Source organism: Protopterus annectens, chromosome 8.part0 (assembly GCF_019279795.1).
Source record: "Protopterus annectens isolate FY-2018-M chromosome 8.part0, PAN1.0, whole genome shotgun sequence".
NCBI lineage: Eukaryota > Metazoa > Chordata > Ceratodontiformes > Protopteridae > Protopterus > Protopterus annectens.
Genome location: NC_056741.1, coordinates 1,016,427,438 through 1,016,444,592, shown reverse-complemented (window position 1 = coordinate 1,016,444,592; position 17,155 = coordinate 1,016,427,438). Strand labels below are relative to the sequence as shown.

General features: G+C 37.5%; 1 protein-coding gene across 3 annotated transcripts in view; it reads right to left on the bottom strand.

Moving 5' to 3' along the window:
• The window catches only part of LOC122809198 (alpha-tectorin-like), a 919,437-nt gene that overhangs the window by 743,015 nt on the left and 159,267 nt on the right, over positions 1-17,155 (bottom strand). For all 3 annotated transcript variants that reach the window (XM_044080503.1, XM_044080505.1, XM_044080506.1), the window contains one exon: positions 9,743-9,873. In XM_044080503.1, the coding sequence (XP_043936438.1) occupies positions 9,743-9,873 (131 nt within the window). The remainder of the gene's footprint in view (positions 1-9,742; positions 9,874-17,155) is intronic.

The window sequence follows — 17,155 nt, the reverse complement described above, 5'->3', positions numbered from 1 at the left end:
AAAAGGATTTTGATAACAAAAGAGATACCAAAGAGTTAGCTTGGCAGATAGAATTACGAGCAAACAGTTTCCCAGGTTTGAATGACAAGTGTTTGCCTTATATAAAAATGTTTGATCACAATAAGGTTTATTGGATAAGTCCATTTGTATTTAGGATGAAGGTGCACATCTTGTGTCTGAATAAACAAATTTGGGAATTACTCTGTGTTTTCCATATGTCTGGTCATTTGCTGTACTTTTGGGAACTGAATTGGAGATGGACAGTTTATTTTATTAGTGTGTGTGTGTGTGTGTGTGTGTGTGTGTGTGTGTGTGTGTGTGTGTGTGTGTGTGTTTGTGTGTGTGTATCTATGTATATATATATATATATATATATATATATAGTTACACTTCAAAACATCTAAAACCTATAACATCTAAATTCATAACATAGAGACCATAACATCTAAAATTCATAAGATATAAAACTCATAATATCGAATTTCATAATATCTAAAATGGATAATATGTAATAGTGTATCATAAAATGTGTAAATGTTATAATTTATTCTCTTTATCTTGTGGTATCACTATTAGATGTAGTTTTTATTTCTATAGTTATTATTTATATAGTGTAGGAATCTATACTATTTATATAGTGTTTATTTTGCCACTCTGTATGTGTTTTTAGGCCATACAAGTAAGGGATATAGATATTATGTGTACATTCTTTATGGGGATCGTGACACACTGGGGTTAGGAAATTAACTTTTCCCACTGTAGTGCAATCTCAGAGTTGGTATATTTAATTTACGGGGGAGTGTGGTGGGCAGAGCCCCCCACATGGGGGGGTGCAGGGAGGCTTGCCCCCTGGTTGTACTTGGAGAGCAGTAATATAGTTTGTGTTTTATTTGTTTCTGTATGTACTTGTGCTGGAATATAGTAAGTGTTGATATCCTGTGTGTTTTTAGGATTTTTGAGTTTTCAGTATTTTGAACTTTCAGGATTTTGGTCTTCAGGATTTTAGGCTTTCAGGATTCTGAAGCACTTATATATATATATATATATATATATATACATATAAGAAAATGAAGTTTGCATGTTCTCCCTGGGTCTCTGTGGGGGTTCCACCCACATCCCAAAAATGTGTTAAGCATTTCTACCTCAAACTCACAAAATAATGGAATTGTGTGCAGCAGCATAGACTCTAGATGGTGCCATATAGGGGGAAGGCTCGTATAGACTAACCACTTTGGGGCATCATTGGGCTTCAACTATGGTGTGCAGTATCCTCAAGATAACAGAACAAGGATATGTTGATTAATGTCACCAAATGGGCATGGGGGTAGAGGTCTCTGCTGCTTTGCCAGGGACACATGCTAATGGTGGGAGAGGTATATCTACTCTTAATGGCCAGTGTGTGCCTGCTACAAAGCCTAATAGCTATATGTCAATAAACTACTGGCTGGATGGTGTCCAGTTTCTCAGGTTAGTTTACCTTGGATAGTTTTGATGAGCAAACATTAGACATGAAACCAATCAACTTGCCAAACAATGTAGATTCACTGACAGGACACAACTTGAAGTGGATGACATGTTGGAAAGGAGGAGGTTGAACATCCTACGTATCCAGGGTCCAACATGGAAGAGCAATGCAGCAAAGCCACCTGGCTTGAGGTCTGGACTCTTCTACACAGGATTAGGACATACTAGGGATCATGTGGGAATTGTGGTGAGAGAGAGACTTCACAACACACTGAGGGATGTCATCAGAAATAATGACAGACTCTTGGCATTCAGACTCTAGTGTAAGGATGAGGTAGTTATCATAATCTCAGCCTATGCCCCACAGCAGGGGGTGTGATAGTGTTGAAAAGAGTGCATTTAGACAGCAGTTGAAGGCTCTACTAGATAAAGTAGGACACCATAAACTGGAGTTGACAACTCACATATCGAGATGGACAGAATGGGATATGAGGACTGGCTGATTCCGCATGGATGTGGCAACAGGAATAAAGGATGAGAGGCCATTCTAGACTTTTGTCTGTGAAATGGTCAACACATGTTTCAGCAAGAGCAACAGTCACAAGATCACATACAACACTTACCAACAATCAACTCAAGTAGACTCTCTCTTAATAAGGAAATGGCACTGGGTTAAACTCAGCAATTGCAAAGTCATCCTCAGCTTAAGCGTTGGCCCACAGCATAAGCCATGGTTACCACAGTCAGCAACAAACAGTGGTCAGAGAAGGCTCTAAGGTCAGCAGAGACTAGGCTGAAGACTTGGAAGTTGACTGGAGAGAAAGCACTAGAGTTGAATTAATTTGTCAGGACCCTAGCAACTCAAGAAGATAAGAAAATATGTGAAGTTGAAGAAAAATACCAGATTCTCCAATAAGCATATGTGAGGACTACAGAACAGGTAATGTGACTGAGTCAGTCCTGAATGTTTTCAAACTCTGCCTTAAAACTGTGTTCGTGGCAGAGACATGGAGTTCAGTATTTGTCCCTGTCACAATGGTGGCCCCACCACCACCATTCCTGGAATCCATCACAGTGCTCTGCCACATTTGAACAACTAAATTAGCTGAAGTCACTTAAACACAAACATCAGCACATCGTTCTGTTTCTTATTTTGCTGTGGTTGTCTAATAAACTGTATCTGCTAGCTAATTGCTTATTCATTAACTCTCATGTATCATTACCTGCATATATGAGCTAAATTAAAATGAACTTGTATTGTCAATTCTCTGTTAGAAGAACAACATGTTTCTGAACTGCTGCCCGTGTATATGTGGTGAATGCATATGATTACCAAAAATTCAGACAATGGGTGTGATCCATGAGCACTGCAAACTATGAATGCATTTAATCCTACTTTGTCAATATAAACAGAGGAAGACAGAGCTTTTCAGCCTCACATTATCCTATGACTCATCCAAAAAATAAAAACACTCACACAACACTCACTGAACACATCTTGGTGAAATAATATTATCTGATTACTGTTTTCTGCTGGAAACCAATGCCAATGTGGTTTCTTTTTGTGTGCAAACAGTGATTCATCTCTTTTGGGAGATAATTCTCCAGTATTTATATTATTCGTATTTGTGTGATAATGGAGTGGGTATCTATCTATCTATCTATATATATATATATATATATATATATATATATATATATATATATATATATATATATATATATCTGTATATACGAATATATATACATACACACACACATACATATATATATATATATATATATATATATATATATACATATATATATATATATACACACACACACACACACACACACACACACACACACACACACACACACACACATGCACACACACACACATATACATATATATATAATATATATAATATATATATATATTATATATATATATATATATATATATATATATATATATATATATATATATATATATATATATAGGTATAGGTATAGCTATAGATATGTACACACATACACATATATATGATAATGAATGGTTGAATTGTTTCATGATCAGCATAAAAACATTGACTAAAACACATTGACCATACAAGAAGCAACAACACAAAAGAGTGACACACAGTACATTGAGAAAGAAAACAAATTTCCTTATCTGATGTTTTACACATGTGTTATGCAGACTGACTAATGGACCTATCCCTATACCTCACCTCATATTGTTTACTCAGAAGGGACTTATGCCTGACCTACAAGGCATTCTCTGATCCAGGCCTGATGAAAGTGTTGCATATTTGCAAGAAAGCATTATACAAGGGTAATGCATTCCATGGACCTGAACCTTATTTCTGACTCTAACAGAACTTGCTGGAGAGACAGATTTGCATCCCAAAGGCTGCCTCATCTGTGGAATAAACATCCCATCTTCATAAAACAAAGCTCGTCCCTCACTCTCATCAAAAATAATTTGGATAAATGGATGTGGATCCATAAATTCACTCCTGGGGTGCCCATTTCCCTTATAGACAGAGGCAGTCTACAAAATGAAGCAGGGCTCCAACATCCAAAGATCCACTACCCTGACACTACCCCATCACATATCTGGGGAGCTAAGACATTGTAACTGTCATAACCTTGGTATTATTGGCTAGGTTTGTAAAGGCCCTTTTGCCGTTAGCCTAGTAATCACCTATGAACCTATGAACATAACCCTACCACACATTCAGCTCAAATTACACTGAATAGTGATTGTGTTATGAGAAGGGCTTTTGGTAAAGTGAGTGCACGTTAGTGTGAGAGGCAGTGGCAGAGTTACAGTTAGGGTTAACATGGACTACTAAGATGCAGCAGGGGGCTTTGCCCTGCCCTTCACTCTAACCTGCAGCCTACCTTCAAAAAAACCCTTTTCATAACACTAAAACTATACAAGGCAACTCAGACACTCACCATGTACACACACACACACACACACACACACACACACACACACACACACACACACACACACACACACACACACACACACACACACACACTACATCTAACACAAAGCACATAAACTCACACATGCACACTAAATCAACTCCTTACCTCATCCTTACCCTAACCCTAAAACCACCACACACATACACTCACTAAATACATCCCCTTACCTAACTCTTACCCTAAGCGTAGAACACAGACAGTCACATGCAAAAATTCCCTCCCTAAATACTTACCTTTGTCAGCAATTCAAGAGTCTCCAAAGTCAGCATTCTCACAAAGCTCTTTTGCTCAATATTTTAACAGCTCACTAATGTCACTCACATTTGCTTTACCAAATATCTATATACATATAGCAAGAGAGAGAGAGAGAAAGTGCATGCTAGATATAGATAGATAGATATTGACAGAAAGTTCAGGAGCAGCAGTGGGGACATCTTCTACTGTGCCAAAAAACATTTCCAAGCCACCTCCCACCTACTGTTCTCCTGGCATTCCTCTTCCATCCATGTTCATGCAACTTTTGATATAAATGGATACATCAATGGGATATGGAACATTTTTTCTTGTATTTTTTTTATCTGTCTGTGACTTGATTTCATCATATATAAATTATAGCAGTGTGCACACTGTCTACCTTTAATGCTACTCAGTGCTAGAAGTGTAAACCTCAAAATGCACTCTCTCGAGGCACTCCTAAAAATGGACAACATCGATATCTGTGCAGTAACTGAGACCTGATTCAAGGCTCCAGAGAGCACCCCTGCAATACCAGGCTACAATTCTTACAACACATTTTGGCCACAAAACCAAGACCAAAACACTAAAGGTGGAGGAGTGTCCATATTCACCAAGGATATTCATACCTCCAGGCTAGTTGCCCAAAATAATGCATCTGAAATTCTCCAGGTGCAACTAACACTAGGTAAGACTGCAATCCAAATTGTAGCTTGCTACAGATCCCCCACCATGCCCCAAGATTCTCACTACACCTTTCTAAACATACTGCAAAATATTAAGATACAACCAAATACCCTAATACTGGGTGATTTCAACTACCCTGCCATTAATTGGGAAAACTACTCAGGTACCAACTCCTTTTCCCAACGGTTCTTGGAATTCATAAATTCCAATGCCCTGGATCAACTAATCCATTGTCCCACCATGGGCTACAATATCCTAGACCTGGTCATTACCAACATGGGAGATAGATGCTCCACACCAGTGGTCACCCCCTCATTGGTCAGGTCTGAACATAAGCAAATCACCTGTGACATCCACATCTCACCCCCACCCCCCAGTAAGGAAACCTCCTTAAAAAACTTCTCCAAAGCAAACTTCATGCTACTGAAGTCAAAAGTGACAAACCTCACAACACCCACGCAGATGGGATCTGGAAGTTCGACTGCAGAATCCTACACCAAGGCACTATACGAGCACATCCTCTCGTGCATGAATCGTGCCATCCCAAATAGAACCAAGATGCTCTTTTCCAAAAAACGGAAGCCAATCTGGTGGTCCCCTGCTATAAACAAACTATACAACAGAAAGAAGAAACTGTTGCAGAAAAGAGGAAAATTCCAGGATGCAAAAAACTCCGTCACCAGCCTCAGTAAGAAGCTGAGATCCCTCATAAAATCCTCAAAAGCTAGTTACGAAAATAAAATTGCCAAAGATTCCAAAGACAACCACAAGGCATTCTATAGTTATGTCAAGAATCTAAATGGCAATGCACAGATCTGCTCTGAGCTACAACAAAATGGCATTAAATATACTGATCCCAAGGATATTTCCAATATCCTGGCAGATCAATTTAGTGCAAGCTTTACCCTCCCCTCTCACCCCAAATGATTGCCAAATTCCGATAATTATGGCCAGACAGGTTAAAACCGCACTCTCCAAAGCTAAGAATACAGCATCCATGGGACCAGATGACATCCAAGGCTGTGTACTACATGAACTACAAAATGAACTGGCACCTCACCTAAGTGTCATGCTTAATCATAGCCTCACCTCAAGCTTCGTGCCCACTGAGTGGTGCACAGCTACATTTATCCCTCTTCACAAGGGAGGATCCGCCTTGGATCCCGGGAACTACCATCCCATCAGTCTGTCAAGCCTAATCTGCAAGGGCATGGAATGCATTATCATGGAACTTATAAACAAAGACATTGGCAACCTTCAAACACTGGACCCCACCCATTTTGGGTTTGTGAAGGGCCAATCTTGTCTCCTGAATCTGATTGACTTCTTCGAATCCATCTCCAGAGCTGTAGACAAGGTTAAGGTGGCCCACAGAGCATATCTGGACCTCGCCAAGGCCTTCAACCCCATCCTCCACTCTGGAATCATATAAACTTACTAAGCTGGGCATAAATCCCTACATCACTCAATGGGTTGCCAACTGGCTTACTGACAGAACCCAGACTGTAAAAGTAGACAACTCCAAATTCAGCTCCAGACAAGTGACAAGTGGAGTACCTCAGGGTTCAGTCCTGGGACCACTCTTGATTGGCATATACTTCTCTGAAGTACAGGCCAACACTAAGGGACTCTGGCTAACAAAGTTCGCAAATGACTGCAAACCGGGAGCCATTATTGAATCCCCAAATGATGGGGATATTCTACAAAAGGGCCTTACAGAAACAGATGCCTGGTGCCAGATCCATGGGCTCAAGCTTAATGCCAAGAAATGTATAGTTATCCCCTTTGGAAAAAAAACATGTACCCATGAATTACCACATAGGTGGCAGGACACTAAACATTGAAAGTGTGATGACAGACTTAGGGACGCAGGTGGACAGTGGTCTCACTTTCGATAACCACATCGCCACAGCAGTCAGGAAATCCTTCTATGTGGCACACCTCATCACTAAGGGCTTTTCATCCAGAAAAAAGGAGATCATTGTCCCACTGTCCTCATCCCTCATTAGACCCATTATAGAGTACAATGCCCCATTTGGTATGTACCTCACAAGACATCTGCAATAGCTGGAAAGGCCACAGAAATACCTCACTAAAAAAATCACAGGCCTAAAGCAGATGCCATATGCTGACCATCTAAAAAAACTCCAGCTATACTCTGTAGCATATCGTCTACTCAGAGGTGATCTCTGCTTAACATACAAGGCCATGTCAAGCCCTGAGCTGTTGGACATGCTCCACTTAAAGAAATCCCAATCCCTCAGAGCCACACACTCCAGGGATCTAAACCTTGTCATCACAATGAACAAAACATGCTGGAGGGATAGGTTCCTGACCCAGAAACTCCCCATACTCTGGAATAGACTGCCCATACATGGCAAGCAGAGCGCCTCATTGGCCCTCTTCAAAAGGAACCTTGATGATTGGATGGGAGATAGGAAATTCACCCTGGGGATCATGTCAGTCGCCCTGCTAGATAGGGGTCCAGAGAAGTAAATATTGTGGGAAGAAATATCCAGGGAATTGTTATGGATAGGCTTGCATAGGCCCTAGGGCCGATAGCCTAGTACAAACCTATGAACATATGAACTGGATTGATATTCACAATTATCTCCGCAATATGATAGGCATGGCTCACCATCAAAAGAAAGGCGAGGTGTAAAAGTTGATATTGTGAAGGCAGAAATGACCTTGTGGTTCAGTTGCCTTGCAACCCCTCTGATACTATTAAAGTGATGATTCTATAAAATAAAATCAGTTCAAAGTGGAGTTTTTCAAACTCTGCCATTATGTTATTTACAGCCAAACAGAAAACTGGAGTTTATGCAGTGATTTCTGGACAACCCGTCAACCATTCTGATTTCTGATTTGTCTGTAAAAATTTGGATAGCTGGCAATCCTGTTTCCCCACATGGGATTAGAAGGGCTTGCTCCACTGCAAAAAGTGATTACTTTTAATTTTTTCATTGGTTTCATTTCTCAAGCAGTTATGCTTGCTAAGCTAAATCCTCTGCACATTGTAACTAGGTGACTCATAGGACACATGAGGATAGTTGGTTATGATATGGTATGATTCACAAAAGTGATATAGCCAACAGCATTCCATTATGCTGCCTTCCAAAGACAGCTTATGCAAATTTGCATTATGGAATTCAGAAGAGCACTGTGGAAGTTAAAGAAGCATTCTGCGGTGCTGTACAAGTCTTTTTTTTTTTTTTCAATTTAGGTAAGGTCAACCCTTTACTCTTACAGACAAAGGAAATGCAGTTAAAGTTACTTTTATATTTCTGTTCTGTTCAGCAGGACCCACTGTTTATTTATTTATTTATTTTAACAAAAAAAAACATCTTTATTAAATCACCATGTATGACATAGGCCATGTTGCATTTATATAAATGACAATAAACCACAGAGACACAATCTCAGTTGCAAACATTATACATTCCAAACAATGTTGACACAGTTGTAGTCACAAACATTATACATCACTTTTAACACATCCAGTCATTGTTAGTCAACCATTACATAACGCATTCAAATCCTGCCTTCTTTTAAACCTCATTCCTCCTCTGCCTGTATTGATCCCACAGTTCCCATTTGAGTTGTTCCTAAGTGATTTGCTCCTCCCCTTTTCTAAAGATCCTTGATCCTGACTTGTACAGAGAATGGGCACAGAACACTGCACTGAGCTGCAGTCTTCAGTATTATTACCCTTGACAGTGTGGTCCTAGAACCTCCATGGATTCTCTCTCGTGCTTCCTGTCCTCAATGTTGCTTTGTTGCAGAAATAAATTCCATTTTAGTAATTAATTTGTCAGGCATTATCTTATTTTTAAGATGCTTACCATGCATAAGAATTATTACTTCCTTAAAGAAGAAGAACATTAAACATTAGAATTATTATGTTCAGTCCAGGACCCAGTGATTTTGTGTGAGCATTACTTATCTTGCCTAAGAACTATTTCCATTGCTAACTTCTCAAGTTTTTCTTCTTTTTTAACAAAAAGAATAATGCTGATACAATCAAAATGTATTTGCACATACACACAGACAGTGCTTGATTCCTGTGTATGTATCAAGTAGTCTGAGCAAAATATATCTCTCTGTTATGTACCTTCTTTTATCAAAAGTATAAATGTAACAGCATTCTTTCATAGGCAAAATAATCTGGCATGTCTTGTGAAAAATACTGAAAAAACTCCTTCAGAAATACATTGCAAAACTCACTTGTTAAAATAACTATAAAAACTCTTATAAATAATTACTTTAGCAGATCTTATCTATTCATATTTCTAGAATGAGAACCCCAAGTGACCACATGAATTCCTTGTAGCAAAGGATATAAGCAAACAGATGAAATGCAACTCACATAAAGGGATGAGTATGACGTTTCAAAAAAATGGAATACAACTGCGATAGGTATTGCAGGGGATCCACTGTCATCAACTTTTGGATTTGATTTGTCTCCTTCTGATGTGCCAAATGGATACAAATGTGCATCTGAAAAAAAAAAAAGAATTGTTTTTTGCCAACTCCAACAAAAAACGCATGACAGTGAAACATCACAGTGATATATACACAACTCTTAGATATCTACTGTGATTTAAAATATACTGGATGTGACTTAATTCTAAAATACTCCATTTCAGTTATGTAATGTGTATTCTCAAAGCGACACTACATCAGAGTAACTCACACTGACAGTAAATATTTTAGAATGCATTCCACTACCTTACATGTTCATAGGTTATTATTTCAAAAGGCTAACGTAGAACATAATTTTATCATTCTGTTTGCTTATTTATTTATATTTCACTATCCAGGATGTCCTGGTAGGTTCTTGCCCATGTTTAGCAGAGGCTCAGGAAGAAAAGCTCAAGAACAGTAGCATACAGAAAATCAGATTTATAAGTCTAATATAATAGTAATATACAACACATAAATTACTATTTTCACACACAGCCGCTACTGTTAGAGAGAGACAGACTTGTAAGTGTTAATAAAACAATATTAACTTGTAGCCAACAAATTCCCATTAGTTTTGTAGAGCAGCGATCAGTAAAGTGAAATCATACTGTTGTCAGGAGACAAGACAGCATAATATTAGCAAAATCCAATTACTAATGTACTGCACATATTACTAAAACGTTACCTGGACAAATAAGAAAAAATTTATAGAGGCTCTGAAGGGACAATAAGAAAATCAGTGCTCTAACTGCAAAACTAGGGTTGTCATTACTTTTAGAAAAAAAAGTTCTTTTTTTTTTTATTCAGGATAAGACGCAAAACAGTATTAGGCTCATAGATCCACAGATAAAAGCAAAGCTATTGATCTGTGAGGATTTTACAAAGCCTAGCCTTACATGCCCATAGAAGTTTTTTGCCCTTTCATTTTGTGAACAGATAATGCAGAGATGGACAACACAAGGATATGTTGGGACATTTACTTGTTGCTTGTATACAAGAAGGATATGGGTGGTAAACTGGGGTACATTTTTGGTTACCTGCCCATTTATCTAAATTACATTTGAATAGAGTAAGAGAAGTACTCTGCTTCATGTGGAGTGGAAAATGGTTCCACACAAACAGAATGTTTTGTGACACCTACCTGTTACACCAACATTGTCCGTTTATGTTGCAGAAGAGACTGAGATCCCTGGAGTAGGTGTTCATGCCACCATTTGACTTGTGAATGTATAATAGGGCTGACTACATAGGCTCTGTTGTGTTGCTTACCTTCATTTTAAATTCCTGACCAGATGTTCAGTTTTACTGGGTAGCTCTTCTTAAGGAGAGAGGTATTTTTAGTCTATATTCATGTAATTGTTTTCAGTGCACAGTGGGGTATGTCTGTAAGTAGGTGCTGCAAATATTATACATCTGTTTTACCTTAAAAATGTGTGTATGATATACATGTTTGCATTACCATCCCATGCAACTGTTTTGCCCTGAAGTATAGATTTATATGCTGTTTATATAGCTTATTAAAAAAAGTCTCAATTTCTATAAATGTATTAGATAACGTTTCTAAACAAAGTGCTCTGCTGTCTGAGAAGACAATAAATTATTTTGGAAGATCATTTGTACTGCCAACACCCAATCCTTAAACATACAAACTAAATGTGTAGTTTTTCAAAGTTTGTGCTTAAATGTTATGATTTTATTATGTCTGTTAAGTTCTCATTCTGACAAACGAATGTGTTGTTTTCATATTTCTGCTTGAATATTATGACTTTATTACATCTGCTAATTTTTCATTCTGTTAACAACATGTACCTGCAGCTTTTCTCCATGGGCTTCCACTGAAAATGGGTACCTCTTGACCCAGTGAGACTTTTCCAGTTAACAAATGTGAAATAAATAAATAAATACAAAAAAGTAATTCATGTTGACCTTAAATATATATGCTGCCATATTGGCTAATAGATTGAAAGCTATAATTCCATTACTAATTTTTCCCTATCAGTCTGGCTTCATAAAGAATAGACAAGTAAATGACCATACTATAACATTAGAAACTTTACAAAAGCTCAACTATAACAGTAAATATGCATCTGACATTCTGGCAACTGATGTTTCCAAAGCATTTGACAGCACTGATCACAATTTCCTTTTTTTCAGTTATGATTAAGTTTGGCTTTCCTCCTGAATTTATAAACTGTATTGAAATATTTTACAAGCACCCTTAATCTTTTTTAATTTATATGTTGAACCCTTATTTATTACAGTTACACAATATAATTATTTTAACTATCCTAAACCCTTTAAATCAGAGCTTCCATTGATGGCATATGTAGATTATCTCAATCTTTACTTCCACTGCCTGTCTACACATAGCATAAACATTTTTAATACTTCTTTTCTGAATATTTTAACTTTAACTTAAATTTTAAAAAACAATATTATTTCCCTTAATAAAACACCATGGCCTAACCAAATTACCTAATCAATTTAACTTGACATTCAGTCATTTTTAAAGATATTTAGCTATCACTTTTCATCATGATCCATCACTAAATTATAATTAAAATATTATAACTATGTGGTACCATATAAACCAAGATATTAACAGAAGGATTAAGCTTAACTTTTCCTTTTTATCAAGGGTAGCTATTACCAAACTGAATGTCTTTCCCAGACTTCTATTTTTTATTACTTCCTGACATAAAATTCCAGAACAACTTTTTTCTACTATTACTCAGACCTTGAGCAAGTGTATCTGGACATTCAAATCAGATCATATAATAGGATAATAGTATGATATCACCAAAAATACAAGAAGGATTAAATCTGCCTGATTTACAACTGTATTACTTAATTAACTCTAGTGGACTATTAAAATTATTCTCATCAATTCCATGAGAGGTAGTTGGGCCCCAGCCCGTGTAAGAATTTGAGCCAACAAAATATAGTCATATAACTATAACCAATGTGCTCTCCTTTTCCTATGGGTTCAGACAGTTAAAAAAATACATGACTTTGTGCTAAATCTTATTATGCCTTTTAACAACTTGATTAAAATATTAAATTTGGTCAATGTTTTCTCGTTGTTTCAACCATTACATTTAAATCCCAACAGAATATTGGATTGACTGATTACCCCCTTACAAAAGATAAATCGATTCTGGATTTTTATTCAGCTACACCTCTCACAATTGAACAGATTAAAACACAATGAAACTTCCATAGCAGTCATACACCTTTAGTTAACCAAGTTCTCTATATAATCAAAAGCAAATTTAAAATTAATTCTTTGTCTGAAGGTTCACTAACATTTTCCAAGAAACTTATATCAATGTTAATATCTAATAAAGCCGTAAAATATTCATGTAAGTTAACTATCAACTATAAGTTCCAGGAAGATGATTTTATCTTTTCATACTAGGCCCAACAAGAATATTGGTTGAGTAATGGACCAAATGGCACAGTGGTGTAGCAGTTAGCATTGTTGCCTCACAGCAAGTGGTTCTTCTGTTTGATTCTCAGCAGGGGCGCCCTCTGTGTAGAGTCTGCATGTCCTCCCTGCATTCATGTGGGTTTTCTGCAGCTGCTCTGGTTCCTTCCCACATTAAAAAGACATGCATCTGGAGTGTTTCTCCTGGGCATCTGCTGAAAATTGGCTCGTTGCAACTTTCCCAGTAATAAAATGATAAACAAATCAATATTAACTCAAATTAACTTAAAACATATTCCTTTAAGGAAACTTTATTTTATCCACTTTATGATAATGAACAATGATTAGTCCACCTTTTCTAAAAAAGCAAAGTTTTATCCAGACATTTCTCTTAAATGTTCTCCTTGGAATGATAAAGAAGCTGATCTATTACACATATTTTAGGGTTGAGATATTCACATAAGTTATGGTCTCCTCTTCAACAAAAAATAAATAATGCTGATTTAAAAGTTTTAATATTAACATGACAATCTACATTGTTCCATATTCCTCAAAATAAATAAAGCTGGTATAAAAGATTTAATATTAACATGACAATTTACATTGTCCATATTCCTCCCAACACCAAGTTAGACCCCAATCTTTTGAAAAAAATTGAGATTATTTTTATGCTAATTAAATTCTATATAACAACAATTTGCAGATCCTAAGGCCCTAATCTGGCTTAGTTTTACACTTATTTTCCTTGACTACATTAAGTGCATTAAGGTTCCGCGTAAGGTGACCACCCAAAGGAATTCTTGACTACAAAGCTACACAAAGCAGAGTTAGTATTAGTTTTATAATGTGACAGCTTATTATGTCTCCTTTTTGCTTGCTGAGTATTTAACATTATTCCATTTTCCTTTATCTATTTAATTATTCTTGTATATATGCAATATATAGTTTTCTTTGAGAGGGTTTTGTTTTTATGTAATTCAATTGCAGTAGTTGACTCTATCTTTGTAATAGCTGGTTCAGTTTTACTGTTGTATTTTACAAAAATATTAATAAACTATTGAAAAACACATACAGCGATGTAACTTGCATGTGTTGGTGTTAAGTTTATTGCATAACATAATGCATGGGAAAATGGCTGAAGATTCTTAGTTATAAGGCATTATGAATGTAAAAATGAATACTAAGTTGAATGATTTTAACTGCTGGAGTGCATTCCCATTAGAAAACCTATAAAAACCATGAAAGGCTTATTGTTGGCAAAATAATCAAAAGGAGTATGCAGGGAAGTATGTGGAAAACTCCCTCATTTTAAAATTACCTTTTAGAAAAGATAAATGTATCCTGATGAGTTTCAAAAGCTAAAATTTCTCATTATTCATTTTTAAGTTGCACATCTGCACATCTGAATTGAAAGCATAGTTACCTAAGTGAAAAAAAAAAATATATATATATATGTATGCATGTGTGTGTGTGTGTGTGTGTGTGTGTGTGTGTGTGTGTGTGTGTGTGTGTGTGTGTGTGAGTGCGTGTGTATGTATATGTATAAAGGTATAAAGGGATCTAGTGATTAGTGACTAAACTGCTTAATGTCGACATGAAAATGGTCAACAAAACAGGTCTAAACCAAAAAGGTCAACAGAACATAAACACATCAAAAAAATAAAATAAAATAAAAAACAGTGGTTTTGCAGGGTGCAAGCCCCCCCACCCCCACCCATGCAACCCCATGTAAGGGGCTGTGCTCTCAACACCACCTAGTAATTAAATATACCAACTCCAAGATCCCACTACAGTAGGGTAAGGGAATATGTTCCTCAGTGGTGTAATATCAATTCTGTTGATATTATTTGTTTTAGACTTCTTATTTTTCAACCATTTTCATGATGACCTTCAGCACTTTAGACTAATGTCACTACATACCTCCACACACACGCATACACGTGCACACACACACACACAAATATATATGTAAACACACACACACCATACACACACGTGTGTATACTATGTAAACACACCAAAGTCCGCTTAGTTTCAAAAACTTCACAGTTCTTGTTCCATATAGGTTCATAAGTACTAGGCTAGCTGCTCTTGCTGGTCATTTTAAGTCTTGCCAATTTCCCTTTTGATGCTGGAATTAATCTATTCCATTTGGTGTTAGATTGACCATACCTATCCCCTTATTAATAATTGTATATTATCCCTAGTGAAAATAACTGGGATCACATCATAGATAATTTGAGGGGACCCACACATGGGATAAACATTTAGGAGCTGCTTCTGTGCTTTAGTATTACAGGGGATAGTCCTGGGGTAAATTCTCTGTTTCCCATCCATAGACCCAAGTTACGCTTGAATATGGAAAGGGCTACTAAAATAAAGGGAAAGTACAGCCCACTTGGCTAACAGTATCTTCTGTTAAAAGAAATACATCCAGGTATGTAATTAACTAGTATATAAAAATGATGGTTGTAGCATCAGGAAACCAGAAAAGTTGGTCACTAATAAATGAGAAATGGTTACGTGTAACAGAGATTTTAGGTGCCACGCTGCAGGTTTAAAAAATGTTTAGTGTGCACTGGAGAAATTACAAGAGTATTTTCCAGAGCTATCCAGACCTTGCTGTCATAGAGGGAAGTCCTACTGCTTACCAGTGGGAGTGGTGAGCATTGTACTGCCTATCTAACACTAGAGGAGTGGTTTCCAGTTTTGAAATTGTAATTTTATTAGCCTTTTTGGGCTGATTTCTATCCCTTTCAACTTTCTGGCTTAAAAACCCATGCGTTTGCACATTTTTCACATCGTGCAGCACTGTGAGGCTACAGTTAAACTATTCCAGGTGCCAGAAAGTCTGGTCTTCAAATTTTCCCTTAGAACTAGCTGGTTTCTCAGTAGTAGCACTAAAATCTGAACCCCTGTGACTAGCACTTGCTCTAGAACCTGCTGGAAAGCACTAGGAAGCCTGAAACTGATACAAGCACTCAGCTCTCCTTGTCAATAAGGAGAAATTAATCATAAGCAGTAAACAGCCTATAATTGCAAAGTACCTTGCAATGGTAAGGGAAAACAGCTCTTAAACTTTACAAAAAAGTACCTAAACAGGCATGCCCAAGGGTCAGCTTCTGGTGATTTCTCCTGTCCACCTGGTGAATCTGGGCATACTGGGGCAATGCAGCAACTGCCTCATGTACACAGACAATCCTCTCCTCCTACCACCCAACACTACAACCTGAGAGAGATGCACTTACATAGCCAAACTGGAAGTAAAGCTCTCTCCGGCCAAGATTGTGCTAGACAGTCAAGAGGAGAAGGTTAACACCTGCATTACACCTCAAGCAACTCATAGCCCTTCAAAACCCACACAATCAACACCCACACATAACAACACTAAACCCACATATGAAGAGGCCCTTAACATTAACCTGCCCAAGCAACAAGGACCTCCGAAGCCGAAATGCAAACAAACACCAGTCACAACCAAAGTGACACATAGCTCACAACACCAGTATGCCACCCAACAACAGCCCCTAAGGCAAGACAATGTACCCAACACTTTAGTCATAGGTGACTCTATAGTCAGGCACACTGATGACCAACTCACCGGCTGAACAAGGAGAAAATTACAGTCAGCTGCCTGTCGGGTGCCAGGATCTGCCACATAATGCATGCTCTCAAGTCACTCCACAACAAGTACAAATACAGCTCTGTCATTGTCCATGCTGGAGTGAATGACTTGAGAGGTACCTCCCTGGACTACATGAAAAGAGACATGGAAGAGCTCTTGTATCATGTGACCCAGGTAGGTATGACCCTAGCCCTGAGTAGCATCCTGACTTTGCCCAGAAGGATACCACAGTATAAGGACAAAATGATTGACTTCAACAACTG